General features: G+C 42.1%; 1 protein-coding gene and 1 non-coding gene across 3 annotated transcripts in view; both read left to right on the forward strand.

Moving 5' to 3' along the window:
* nav2b (neuron navigator 2b) overlaps positions 1-13,841 on the forward strand; it is a 128,856-nt gene that overhangs the window by 18,401 nt on the left and 96,614 nt on the right. For both annotated transcript variants that reach the window (XM_037540718.1, XM_037540719.1), the window contains exons 7-8: positions 8,846-9,827; positions 10,954-11,063. In XM_037540718.1, the coding sequence (XP_037396615.1) occupies positions 8,846-9,827; positions 10,954-11,063 (1,092 nt within the window). The remainder of the gene's footprint in view (positions 1-8,845; positions 9,828-10,953; positions 11,064-13,841) is intronic.
* On the forward strand, positions 11,347-11,537 carry LOC119263931. Its single transcript, XR_005130646.1, has one exon. It is a non-coding gene; the product is annotated as a U2 spliceosomal RNA (small nuclear RNA).

The following is a 13,841-nucleotide window of genomic DNA, read 5'->3' on the forward strand; positions in this document are numbered from 1 at the left end:
ATCCTTTTGGTGTTTGTCGAAAAGTTCTCACTGCTGGGACACAGCTGACCATCTTGGTTGTCGCCATGTCAGCCTCCAGAGGCAGCAGTGATTGACTGAGTTCATGTTGCTGTTGCAGTCTGAAAAATTGGGTTTCAGGAGTGAGATCTCATCACTTATACTTATCTTTGAGATAACTTACTCACAAATCATACAAATTAATCATGCTTGGTGTGCGAAGGCCTTTACTCTGTGCCTTTTACCCAGTGGAACATCTGTGGAGTGTTTTCTTTGCTCAGGCTGCAGCCCTGACCTGTTGATGTTTAGATGGAGATGGATTATGTGTGAATGAATAATGATTACACACAGATTGGATATCAGCCTTACAATCTACTTTTGTTTTCTTTGCTCTGCTAAATGTTATTTAGTGATTGTGTGTCTGTATATAGCTGGTTTGAAGGAACAGCTGTATGCAGTGAGAATGTAATTTATATATATATATATATATATATATATATATATATATATATATATATCGCTGCTGTCGGAACAAAACCTTGTATCTCAAAAATGGTAACTTTACAGGAGAAGGAAAAAACATACTTTACTTTTAACGCAAGTCAATGGAACCAGACGTCTTTCCAAGTTATTTTGGGCTGTTTCTTTTAGTCCATTCGTCATGAAATTTACATACATTGTAAAAGGCCACGAGTGTTTTTAAATTCTGAAAAATGTCAAAAATGGAGATACGAGATTTTCCTTTGACAACAGCGATATATATATATATATATAGTAACTATAATCTAGATTTAAGGGATTATTGCCATATGCACAGAGAAAAAGACATTTATACTGTATAAGTATGCATATATTATATACTATTTGGTCTGTGCGTTTGTAGCTGTGACAAATTGTAATAGGTATAAAAACAAAACATGTTCATAGTATACAGAATGCGCCAGTGTATACAGGTGTGTGTTTCTGCTGCTGTGCAATTGTGCAGTGTATTGTGAGGCAGCTGCTGTTGAATTGAACGTAGCTGTGCTGTTCTAGAGACCATCTCATGGGGAAGAGGTAATAGGTGTGGGGATTCTGAGGCCACGTCACTGGTCAGACGCTTGTGTCAGTAGAGTATGAGGTTTTACGGTGGATGGAGGGAGGCCCACTGGTTGCGAGATGTTCAGGGTCCTGATGGCCTGGGGTTAGAAACTGTCCCGTAATACAGCCAGATGGGAGAAGTGTGATGGGATTGTGTTGAGGCTGGGTTCTGTCTTTGTTTATCTTGTGGGTCTTTCTTTGGGGCAGTCATGGGCTGGAGGTTAGGGAATCAGCCCTGTGAGGTCGCCGGTTCGATCCCCTGAGCCGACAGTACATGACTGAAATGCCCGTGTGCAAAACACCTAACCACCATCTGCTCCCTGAGTGCTGCAGATGGGGCTGCCCACCGCTCCGGGCAAATGTGCTCACTGTCCGCTAGTGTGTATGCATTCACTAGTGTGTATGTGGTCTTTCACTGCACAGATGCGGAGGTGAAATTTCCCCATTGTGGGACTAATAAGGGTCATCTAATCTAATCTAAGGACCCTGGGCGGAGTGATGGAGCTGGTGAGAATACTTCCAATAATGTGACTGTAGATGTTCCTGAGAATTGTGGATCCAATGCCAGTTATCTTAATCCTTTGCAGGAAATGCAGTCATTGTTGTGCTTTATTAATCAGTTATGCTGTGTTATGAGACCAGGTGAGACCTTCACTCGTGTGGACACTGAGAAATTTGAAAGTGCTCCATCTGATGATTGAACAGTGGTGTGTGCACTTGGAGTGGGAAAGATAATTGGTTCTTAGATGCATCACAATTCTGCATCAATTAAAAAAGAGTATAATAAGACTTTTACACTGGTTAGGCATGTAAACACAGTAGTCACACTGTATACAATACACTGTTAGAAATAAAGGTACCATGCAGGTACATGATTCGTTCATCAAGGTACAAACAGTGTAAACGTTCCCTCAAAGGTGCAACAGAGGTTTTAAGGTCCACTTTTGTACCTTAAATAAGTTTTTCCCAGTGGAAAAGTAGACATTTGTATCTTTTTATAAACTAATATTTTAAAACAGATCAATAAAATAAAAAGCCAGGGTGTGTGGAGTCAACTTAGAAAATATCATTTCAATGGATTATGGTGTCGGGTGACCGGGGTCCTCTCTGTGTGGAGTCTGCATGTTCTCCCCGTGTCTGCGTGGGTTTCCTCCGGGTTCCCCGGTTTCCCCCCACAGTCCAGACATGCAGTCAGGCTGATTGGACGTGCTAAATTGCCCCTAGGTGTGAGTGAGTGTCTGTCTGTCTGTCTGTCTGCCCTGCGATGGACTGGCGACCTGTTCAGGGTGTATCCTGCCTTCCGCCCGATGTCTGCTGGGATAGGCTCCAGCACCGCCCCCACGACCCTGATGGAGAAGCGGCTTGGAAAATGGATGGATGGATGGATGGATGGATGGATTATGGTACAGTTATGTTCCCTGACTAAAGGTACTGTCACCCCGGTGACAAGAGGGGTCCTGCCCCTGTGACAATGTTGTACCTTTTTTTCTGAGAGTGTAGGGATTATATTGCATATAGTGTAACATAAAGAACAATAAGATCAACATATATTTATTTACTTTTTTTAGTGTTTAGCTTAAGTGTTTTTAGAAGAAATAGACCATATTTCTGTAACATGAGATTTGATTTGAGGATTGATTTGAACCCCAGAAACTGATGGATAGCTTAGGCAGAACTTACAGCTTGTGTATCAATGACCCGAGACTACAGGTGTGTTCAGAGCCTCAAAAACAGCTTAATCTTGTGGACAGAGTCGGAAAAGTTCACTTTAGGTGGAATAGGTCTGCTCATCATGTGTCACTCTAACATCTGAGAAGCTTGCATGTTTTGTACTATTTATTTGCTGCATTTTATGTGCTTCTTGTACTTTTTGTCTTTGTGTGAGCATCACGAGGAACAAATGAACCATACATGGAAATGTACTTGGCTTATAAACAATTCAATCTTAATTATAGTCATTAAATAGAGTGGATAGAGTAGATAAAACTGAACCAGACAGCCCAATGTCTGTCAACACTACTTAAATAGGGTATTTGAATAGTATATCATACTGATGAAGTGGTGTTTAAGGTACTATTTCTTTTCCCTTCTTTGTTTCTGGAAGCGGTGCTTCTCTGTCTGCTTAGTGTGAAGTGTGATGTTACTGATCCGCCCCACTCCTTCCCAGTTTCGCAAAACTTATCACGGGTGGATTTCTCAGGTATTTTTTGCAGAATATGCACCACTGATGTAGCCTTAGAATATGAACTTTCACATATTTGCAGAGCCTCATGTTTTTTTCATCTTCTATTCACTGGCAATTATGCAGTCGTTTGTGCCTGTAAATGAACCTGTGTTTTTGTGTGTGTGTGTGTGTGTGTGTGAGCGGGCATATCTTAGCTGCACTATGCTGGTTGTGTTATGTACAGATTCTCTTTCCTTTGATTTGGTTTTAATTAAAGAGAGAGAAAAAGAGAGTGAGGAAGAAGGAGCAGGGAGAAAGAATACTAGAGAGTGATAATGAGACTGCAGTGGTTAGTCAGCACACAATGGGGGGGCACAGAGAGGGACAGAGAGAGGGAGATAAAAGTGCATTCATCCTCACTTATCCATCTACAATAGCAGAACAGAATGGAGCTGTAATTTAGTTGGGAACCCAGCACAGCTTCCAGAATTGAATCAAACACCATCAGCTGAGCCACCCAGACAAACATCAACACAGTAAGTTTGCATTAACCTACAGTAGTTAGACGGAAGGGTTACCAGTTTTAACCATGTAGTGTTGTAATTATCTTTTCAAAAAGGCACAGTGGAATAAATGACCTGCTGCTTCCCGAGAAGCACACACCACAATAACACGTGCTTATAAAGTTATAATCTAGACAGTAAGGCGTAATAATACTAGCAATATTGAAATTTATTTCAATGTTAGTGGATTCTTTGGTGTATTTGGTGTAAGAGGTTCAAACGTTCCATCAGTATAATTATCCTGTGAAATTATCCCAAAGTATACTAGAGATTCTTAGTACATTATGACAATATTGGGAACATATTGGAAACCTAGGTTGTAATTTTAGTCTCTTATGTCGTGATAGAAATTTTTAACATCATCCCATCTCTATGACCGTGTGTAGACAGGACAGTAATGACATCAGATAAACTATTGACTACTGTTGTGACACGTCACAGCGGGTCAGACGCAGGGATGATTGATTTTCCACTGCAGAATAAACGGATCTAGTGTATTAGAGATGAGAGAGACGAGGGGAGCGCTCGCCAAAGTCAGCATGACAGACCACCACAGGTAACACTTGACTTTTGTTAGCCTGCAGAAAGTGCTTCCAGAGCCAGGTGATATCGGTTTGGTTTACAGCCTCGTTTTCCGTAGTATTTAGAGTTTATTTATGCTTGGCTTTGTGGCTGTCTAAGCACTTAAACCCTAAGAATCTCATTCTCTAAATATTCTAACTTCATAGTAATTACCAGTAGTAATTAGGAGATTAATAACTGAGTGATAAGCTTAGACAACCATCTCCTGCTGTTTGTTCCATATGAACCGCTGTTGTATTTAATATCTGCTTATTTTGTAATTTATGTATTTTTTGCATGTTATGTGCTTGTTATGTCCTTTGGCTCTGTGTGAGCATGGAGTAGAGCAAATTACATACTTGGCTAATAAACAATTGAATCTTAATTTCCTGTGGGCCCACACCTCAGTTCCTCACTGTCGTAACTACATAAATTACATATTAGTTTCGGTGCTTACTGTATAATATATGATGGTAGTTACTGAATAGTGAATCTAAAGATTAATAACTGGATCGCAGGTCTAGGGTTCAAGGCTTTAACACTTTCCCACAAGCCTTGGTGTAAGATATCAGAGACTGTGGCTTTAGAGGCTGTACCTGTCTAAGTCAGTGTGAGATTTAGTGGACAGCACAGCCTGCAGCTTGGAATGGACAGTATTAATGTGTTTGGGACTTATTCACTTGGACCTTTCATCTCTCCTGCTGCACAACAAGCTCAGGTCTGTTCAGCTTCTTGACACTCATTCTTCTCGCAGTGTGTTTTATTTAGTATGCCTAGCTGAGGTCAGCTGTTCTTGTCCTGTAGGAGTTTACCGATTGGCCTGCACACTGTGACTCAGCTACCCACTGTATGCTTCATTATTTTGAAATGGTCACACTAAAAGCTCAGGATGAGGACCTGGGATTTACTGTCTGGACAGTATTTCCTAACACAAGATATTCTAAGAGAGGCTCGGAGTAGAGCCGCTGCTCCTCCACGTTGAGAGAAGCCAGTTGAGGTGGTTCGGGCATCTGGTAGGGATGGCCTCTGGACGCCTCCCTAGGGAGGTGTTTCAGATATATGTCCGATGGGGAGGAGACCCCGGGGAAGACCCAGAACACGCTGGAGGAATTATATCTCTCGACTGTCTTGGGAACGCCTCGGTATCCCTCCGGAAGAGCTGGAGGAGGTGGCAGGGAAGAGGGGGGCCTGGGACTCTTTGCTTAGGCTGCTGCCCCCGCGACCTGGACTAATTTCAGTAATTTAATCATAAAGCAATTTCATTATTCAGTAAATGTTTTTAATGCAACAGTTATGGCCACACAAGTTGATTGGTTCAGAAGCATTCTAAGACACTGTATCACGCTGCTGAGACGTCGTTGCTAAGCAACGACTTTGACAGCTGTAGGAGACGCTCGAGCCATTTGAACGTTTTCACTTCTTACTTTGCCACAAACAGAAAACGGACACCTTTAAGATCACATCTGACCAACAGCAGATTTGGTCCGACTCTGAAGACGAGACGACACTAAATTCCCAAACTGTCGTCACCACTGAGCAGCTTTTCAGTCGGCAGCTGTGACAGAAGAACAGCTAAACAACCTGGAATCAGCCAGAAATGAACCCAACACCATTCGCCAAACTAAACAGGCTTTAAGGAGCTTTACAGACCGGCTGGAACAAAACAACATTAATACTGATCTGGACAAACTGACCAAACTGAGCTGAACCTGATATTGGCTCAGTTTTACGGCTCAGTCTGATTTGGTCCGACTCTGAAGATCAGACCCGTCTGGCGGGTTTAAGGTACACAGTTGGACCTTCAAACCGTTGTTGCACCTTTGAGGGTACACTTACGTTGTTTGAATCATGCACCTGCATGGTACCTTTTATTTCTAACAGTGTAGTTCTATGGAGTATAGTGGGTGAGCTAGTTTAATGCTTTCCTACTTCAGGGTGCTCAGCCTCTCCTGAATGTGTGGTGTTCAAGGCAACGGCATCCAGAACCAAAACCCTGAACGTGTCTTTAAACCTTTCACATTTTTGACTTTCAGTAATCAGCAGTGTGCGTGCTCCTGTTAACATCTGAAAGAGGGCATTTGACCCACTTTCTCTGTGTGAGAATGGGCATTTGGCTTCTATACAGTAGCTGGCAAAGTGCCTTTTGCAGTAAGCTAGTGTTCAAATGCGAGCTTTTCGCATTCCTTTCCAGCCCGATTTTGTCAAACAGTCAATTTTGAATTCAATGGTTTCTCCTCAGATCTGACAAACATGAGCTGTAGTGGAAAAGTCTCTTTCAACGAGGTGAATCTTAAACTTCATTGGGTAAATGTTATCAGTACAGCGGATTAAACTCAACAGCAAATTCGGCTTATGATGGAAAGACAGTTGCCATGTTGTTCATTATCAAAAACCTGAACTATGAAGTCTTTGTACAGCCATACACAGTAGAAGGTGTATTGAATTAAACAGAGAGAGAGAGAGAGAGAGAGAGAGAGGGATGAATACGTTTAATGTTATAGAATATTCAAAGCTGTTTTTCTCCAGGCTTAAGCTTCCATTAAAAACATATCCTACGCCAAACGTTTCCTAAAGTCATCCATCCGTCGTCTGTGTTCCGTGAGTGTTCTTTCAGTGGATAAGCTGACCGTTCGATTTCCTCCCCACCGCACTCTCAAAACAAACAGAAACCCCCGCTTGCTGTTTGGGTTTGAATTTTGAGCTGGAGGCAGTTATATTTCCCTGACTGCCTGATTCACGTAAGAGTGTTTCTTGAAGGTGGTTGCTGCTGGACTGAGGAGTGTGCCAAGCTCTCCGTGACTTCTGTGCCGTTTTTAGATGCGTTTGATTTTGCTCTGATTATTGCAGATGTAGTTTTAGCTTGGATGTATGTCTACGTGGCTGTGAGGTGAGTTTGAAGAGTTAAAATTGTTAGTATTATAAAAACGAATGTGTGTTAGTGGTTTAAGTTTAGATGTGTGTTTCTAGAGTTTGTAGATTTGGGCCCTGCTTTATTATGAAGTACTTTGATCTGTTTCTGTTAATAATGAGCAAAATTACTATTATGCAAGTTTTTTACAAATTTATTTTATTGCTCATAAAAAAAATTCAATATCAATTTAGCAAAAAGTAGGGAAATATACAGCGTTATGTGTTACGGGTGAGTGAACGTCAACGTGCAGTAAGATGAGTGCCTTGCTTTACTGTCCTCGCTGTTGCTATGGGATGCTTTCTTTGCTTATTGCTGACTGTAAAATCATAACACTGCTCTTGTTCTTTGTTCATTGCTCTGATTCCAGGAAAATACTTGTTATTTTAATGTATTTGTTGATTTATTATGTGGGTCACTTTATTTTGAGTGGTCCTTTTTAGATAAACAAACACTCAACAGGCTCTCAGTAACATGCCAAAAACATGTTAGGGTTAGGATTAGGTTTTGGGTTGAGTTTAAGGTTAGATTTAGGATTAGGGCACAGGGTTAGGGTTAGGATTAGGTTTTGGGTTGAGGTTAAAGTTTGGGTTTGGATTAGGGCCAGAGTTAGGTTTAGGATTAGGTTTTGGGTTGAGTTTAAGGTTAGGATTAGGATTAGGGCACAGGGTTAGGGTTAGGATTAGGTTTTAGGTTGAGTTTAAGGTTAGATTTAGGATTAGGGCACAGGGTTAGGGTTAGGATTAGGTTTTGGGTTGAGTTTAAGGTTAGATTTAGGATTAGGGCACAGGGTTAGGGTTAGGATTAGGTTTTGGGTTGAGTTTAAGGTTAGATTTAGGATTAGGGCACAGGGTTAGGATTAGGTTTTGGGTTGAGGTTAAGGTTTGGGTTTGGATTAGGGCCAGAGTTAGGGTTAGGTTTTGTGTTGAGTTTAAGGTTAGGATTAGGATTAGGGCACAGGGTTAGGACAAGGACCACTCCAAATAAAGTGTTACCACTATGTCAGATGATTCTTATAATGCAGTTTCTGTGACTTTCTGTGACAACAGACAATATTGTTCTATATTTAAAAAAATAATAAAAAAAACATTTTTAGATTAATTTTGTTTCTGAGACACACATACATATGACTCCACATATCAACTGAATCCTGTATAAAGCCACCAAGTTATGTGGTTGGTTAGTGTAGTGGGTAACACCTCTGCCTTCTATGCTGTAGACTGGGGTTCAGTCCCTCACCTGGGCAAACACCCTACACTATACCAATAAGAGTCCTTGGGCAAGACTCCTAACACCACCTTGGCCTCCCTGTGTAAAATGATCAAATTGTAAGTCGCTCTGGATAAGAGCGTCAGCCAAATGCAGTAAATGTAAAAGTTATTAAAAATCATTGTGATGTTCCTGAAGTAATATTTGACAATATAGTCTACTGTAAGCAAACTGCATTGTTGGTAAATGAATTCTATATTATGATTATTCTTAATAATAAATAAAGTATTAATTGAACATCAGTGTGTGTCATGATACTGCATTCTGTCACAGTTTTACCACATTATCTTTTTTCTCCCGCAGATAAATCAAGTCCTCCTCCCATAATGGTTGACCAAGGGCCTCCTACTTCTCCTGTGCCTCCAACCAGCACCAATGGAGCCACCAGTAGTACCACCAACACCAAAGGATGGAGGAGCAAGTCCCTCAATGCCAAACACAGTGCTACCTCCTCCATGTTGTCTGTCAAACATCCATCCTCAGCTTCCCTAGAGGCTCCTCCCAAAGTCATTGCCCAGAAGTCCATGCTGGACAAGCTGAAGCTCTTTAACTCTAGACCCAGTTCTCGTGCTTCCAGCGTTACTTCTCTAGAAGAACCAGAAACTCTGCCTCCAGAGCCAGATAGAGGAAATGTTTGTCCTATTCATCCTGAAGGCCAGTCAGGTAACCAGCGGTCAAACAGCACCAGCCCTAAGTTGGCTCTGAAAGGTATTGCCCAAAGGACGCTGAGTAGAGCTCTGGCACCCAAGATCAGCTCTGCCAAGGCTGGCGAGAAGGACAAGGACAAGGGAAAGCAGAAGGGAAAAGAAAAAGCCATGAAACAATCTTCTGGTGTGGATCAAGACCAGATAAGGCAAGAAAGAGAAGAAACCAAAAGTGAAGAAAATGTGAAGAAATCCAATTCTATCCCCAAAGGGACTAAGGGCAATAGCAATGCTAAGAAAGAAGCCTCCTCTGCATCACAGAGCGGTATACCCAAACCAGGGCATGCTGGGAAGGGCCCTGGGTTGGTGAAGGCCACAGTGGCGACCCCTTGTGGAAAAGAAGGGGAGCGTTCTCGCAGTTTTAGGGCTGGAGGGAGCGTATCGTTGCACAAGTGTCCGATGGAGAACAAAAACTCCAGCTCTACCTCTAGTTTGGCGTCATCAGAGGGTAGGTGCAGTCAGAATAGCACATGCAGCACCATTCAGTCCACAGCCAGCAACACAGCCAATGTGCAGCTTCCTCAACCACAGGCACAGTACAGCCATCCCAACACTGCTACAGTTGCACCCTTCATGTACAGGTGAGATGTTGAACATATGGTGTGCGTATGTGTTCAATTCAAGTTTATTGTCATATACAAAAACATCTGTCAAACATGGTGGAGGTAGTGTTATGGAAGGGCATGTATGGCTGCCAACTAACAGCATGAATTCTGATGTGTATAAAGCTATATTTCTGCTCAGATTGAGTCAAATCCTGCAAAACTGGACAGTGCTTTACAGTATAGATGGATAATGACCCAAAACATACCGTGAAGGCAACCCAAGAGGGTGCTTTTCACTTACTAAAGACAAAACTGAAGGCAGAAAGAGCCACAGACAAGCAGCAACTGAAGGCAGAGTATCTAAAGGTAGGAAAAGCATTTGGTGATGCCCGTCCAACTTCAGGCAGTAATCGACAAACGATTTGCCTCCAAGTCTTACAAATAATCCTTATATTCATAATTTTTTCATTTATTTACTACATTTTGGCAGTCGCTCTTATCCAGAGCGACTTACAATTTGTTCATTTTACACAGGTAGGCCAAGGTAGTGTTGGGAGTCTTGCCCAAGGACTCTTATTGGTGTAGTGTAGGGTGTTTACGCAGGTGGGGATTGAAGTAGTCTACAGCGTAGAAGGCAGAGGTTTTACCCACTACACCAACCGTAATTATTAGTTTGTCTATTCACCTTTGAGCTATGAAAACGTGGGGACTGTGTATCAACAGTGACTAATACAGTATTTTTGTTAAACTGGTTGAATTACCCCTGAAAGTCTCACTTCAATCATATATTGACTGCTTCTTTTATATTGTCAAACGTGTTGGTGTACAGCTGTAAAAGTATAAAAATTGTGTCACTGTCCAAATGCTTATGGACCTTACTGTAAGTATAAGCTGAATTTGATTAAATGAAATCAATGCTACTTACAATAAGGGCTACATTTCAGGAGAATACTTCACACTTTATTTATGGCCCTGTATCTACAATTGCGCATATTTCAAATAATTCGCGAAACTACTTTGTGGATAATCAAAGCCTGAGGTGAGCATGTGCAAGGCATCTACAATGGACAATTAAAACAACGTATTACAGAACTGTTTTACTTCTCTAACAGCTTCAGCTGATCTCCAGTGTGCCATGTTTCTGATCTTTGACGATGCGCAGGTCTCAGACAGACATGGATAAGACCGGACTGATGGAGGGTGGAGATGTGAAGAAGGAGAGATCCGTCCTTCACAGCAAATCCATACACACATCTTTAGAAAGCCTGACAGGTTTGTGTCCTTTAGTTCACGCAAAGTAAACCCCACTACTGTTTTCCAGTGGACAGCCCAGTTATTATTCACATTATGCAACTTGGCAGCTAATTGTCAAGGCCTGCATGAGATCAGTCAGGTGTGTTTGAGCAGGAGAGTACCGTGTAGTGTTGAGACAGAGCAGAAGCTAAGGTTACATTCACGTAATAGAGTTGAAGTAGAGTTTACTTTAGAGTTTTTTTAAAGGTTTTTGAAGTGGTACAAACCCAATGTGATAAAATCAGATCTTTTCACATCAGATTTCGCTTCTCGGCCTTTTGGCTAAGATCGAGTGTAGTATCTGTTCTTATCAGTTTAATATCTGATATGTCCTCTATATGAGGACTACATATTAAATTGATTTTTAGGACAGGGAGACGGAAGAGGGGCTTGCTCCGTCCGCTCCACGCATCGACCTGGTATTGCAGTACCTCCGGGAACGGTGCACCTCCTTTGTGGTACAGTCATTGGCTGGAGGTTAGGGATCCAGCCTTGTGACCAGAAGGTCGCCGGTTCAATCCCCAGAGCTGACAGCCCATGACTGAGGTGTCCTTGAGCAAGACACCTAACCCCCAACTGCTCCCCGAGCGCTGTGGATTGGGCTGCCCACCGCTCCGGGCAAGTGTGCTCACTGCCCCCTAGTGTGTGTCTGCTCACTAGTGTGTATGTGGTGTTTCACTTCACGGATGGGTTAAATGCGGAGGTGAAATTTCCCCATTGTGGGACTAATAAGGGTCTCTTAATTTAAGCCACAATTGAGATTTGCGTTCGTTCAGACACATATGATACGTACATGGCCATGCAGCCGTAATGAGAATGGTCTCTTGTTTTGCATCTAGTGCATTTAGTGATAAAGCTTGTAAAGTGAACTTTTTTCCTGTTGAAAAGAGCTAGGAAATGTGTCATTAATCTCATCCGTTTGTTCAGGAAGAGGGCATAGAGGGGTTTTGGAAGCCTCACAGCCCGGAGTCTTTTGAATCCTTAAGGTCTTTGAGCATGCTTTCATCAAACCGCTGTTAAAAGCACATGCCGAACTTATTTTGGCCTAAAGGTGGTTTAAACGCCTGAAAGGTTTTAGTGCTGATGAGTGCTGACATCACAATCAGGGTGTCACGATTGGCCCCTCCCAGTCCTGTCCATGTGTTCGTGTTTTGGTTTAGTCCGTGTGCGTTTGTTTTGGTATCTGTAGTCCTGCCCCTCGTTTTGTAACTCCGCCCCTGATTGTTTTCACCTGTCCCTCGTTTTCCCTGTATACCTAAGCCCTGTGTTTGCCCCTTGTGTTGGCCGGTCTTTGTAGGATTGTACCGGTCTCTGTTGAATGTGCTTGTGTGTGTTAACGGTTGTATTCTGCCGTCTATCATGTCTTACCCTCGTTCTATCCGTGTTGGCTCTTTGACCTTGGACCGCTTTGATTATGACCCTGGATTTGCCCATAATAAATCTCGCTTATCTCAGCGTGTGCGTCCGCCTCCTCGCTCCCCCTTACACAGGGTGTAAATAGGGATGTAATGATACACTCAGCTCAAGTTCGACGTAATTAATAGGCCTGTTCTCCACAGTGCATTGTCACATCTCCACGATGCGCATTGTCTCAGGTTTGCTTAGAGAAATCATAACATTATGATGCACTGTTGAACGACTAGGGATAAAAAAATGTTTTCAGTTGTTTCTTTGGGTTTGTTTTTTTTTTTGCCAGGATCTCGAGAGATTTCTGTGTAATATGTGAAACTGTTACATGATAAAAAAGAAAACATGCTCATTTATTAAACACATTTGAAAAGCTGGGTGCCCCTTTATGATGGACAGTGCATATATCTTCACTGTACAAGTATTCACTGTGCTTGTGGAATAATTCCATGTATGTTGAGTAGGGCTGTGTATTGGCAAGAACCTGATGATACAAGGTACATATCACGATACAGGGGTTATAATTCATTATATTGTGATGTATTGCGGCTGTAAGCAAGGAGATATATTGCGATTTTTAAAAAAATCTAATTTTAGGAAAACTGCCATAGTATAAAAAACGCACCACCATGTGGATAAAGTCATAAAGAACAAGACTGAATTAACATTGAAAGCACACTTTACTCCGCTATAGTGGTGATATAGGCATGTTTGCTCAATAGGCAGGACCGTCTGTGAGAACGCCGGTCTACGTCTTTAAGTGGTAGAGTTCCCACTCAGCTAGGTTTGTTAATGATAATGTTATCGGTGCACCCTTATACTTATTTACGTTGAAGTGGACGAGTCTAATGGCTAAAGATCGGTCTAGCGGTCGGGTTTAAGCACAACACAAAGTGAACCAGGGTCTGCCGCAAGCTTTGCATGTAAATTATTATTAAAAATCAATGCCGTGTTTTTGAGAATCAATACAGTATCACAAGACATAATATCGCGATACGCAAGTGTATCAATGTTTTCTTACACCCCTAATGTTGAGGGGAATGTTGTTGATTTCAGTGAGAAACAATTTAGAAGTGTGCTTTCAGTGTAAGTGATCTGGTGTAAATCCTGAGGACGAACGTGGCCTTCAGCTCTGCTGTGTGTTCAGGGCCCAGCTGAGAGAATCCTGCAGCGCTGTTGTTTCACTGGACACAGCGAGAGAGAAAGGAGCTCATCTGCATGATAAAGGCCATTGATGTCAAGAAGTTGCGAAGGTCCAGCCATGTGTGTGTGTGTGTGTGTGTGTGTGTGCATTAATTTGTCTTAAGGTATGTGTTTTGCATGTTTGTACAAGTATGTATGTTTGTTTGA

The sequence above is a fragment of the Pygocentrus nattereri genome, chromosome 8 (assembly GCF_015220715.1).
Source record: "Pygocentrus nattereri isolate fPygNat1 chromosome 8, fPygNat1.pri, whole genome shotgun sequence".
NCBI classification, from domain to species: domain Eukaryota; kingdom Metazoa; phylum Chordata; class Actinopteri; order Characiformes; family Serrasalmidae; genus Pygocentrus; species Pygocentrus nattereri.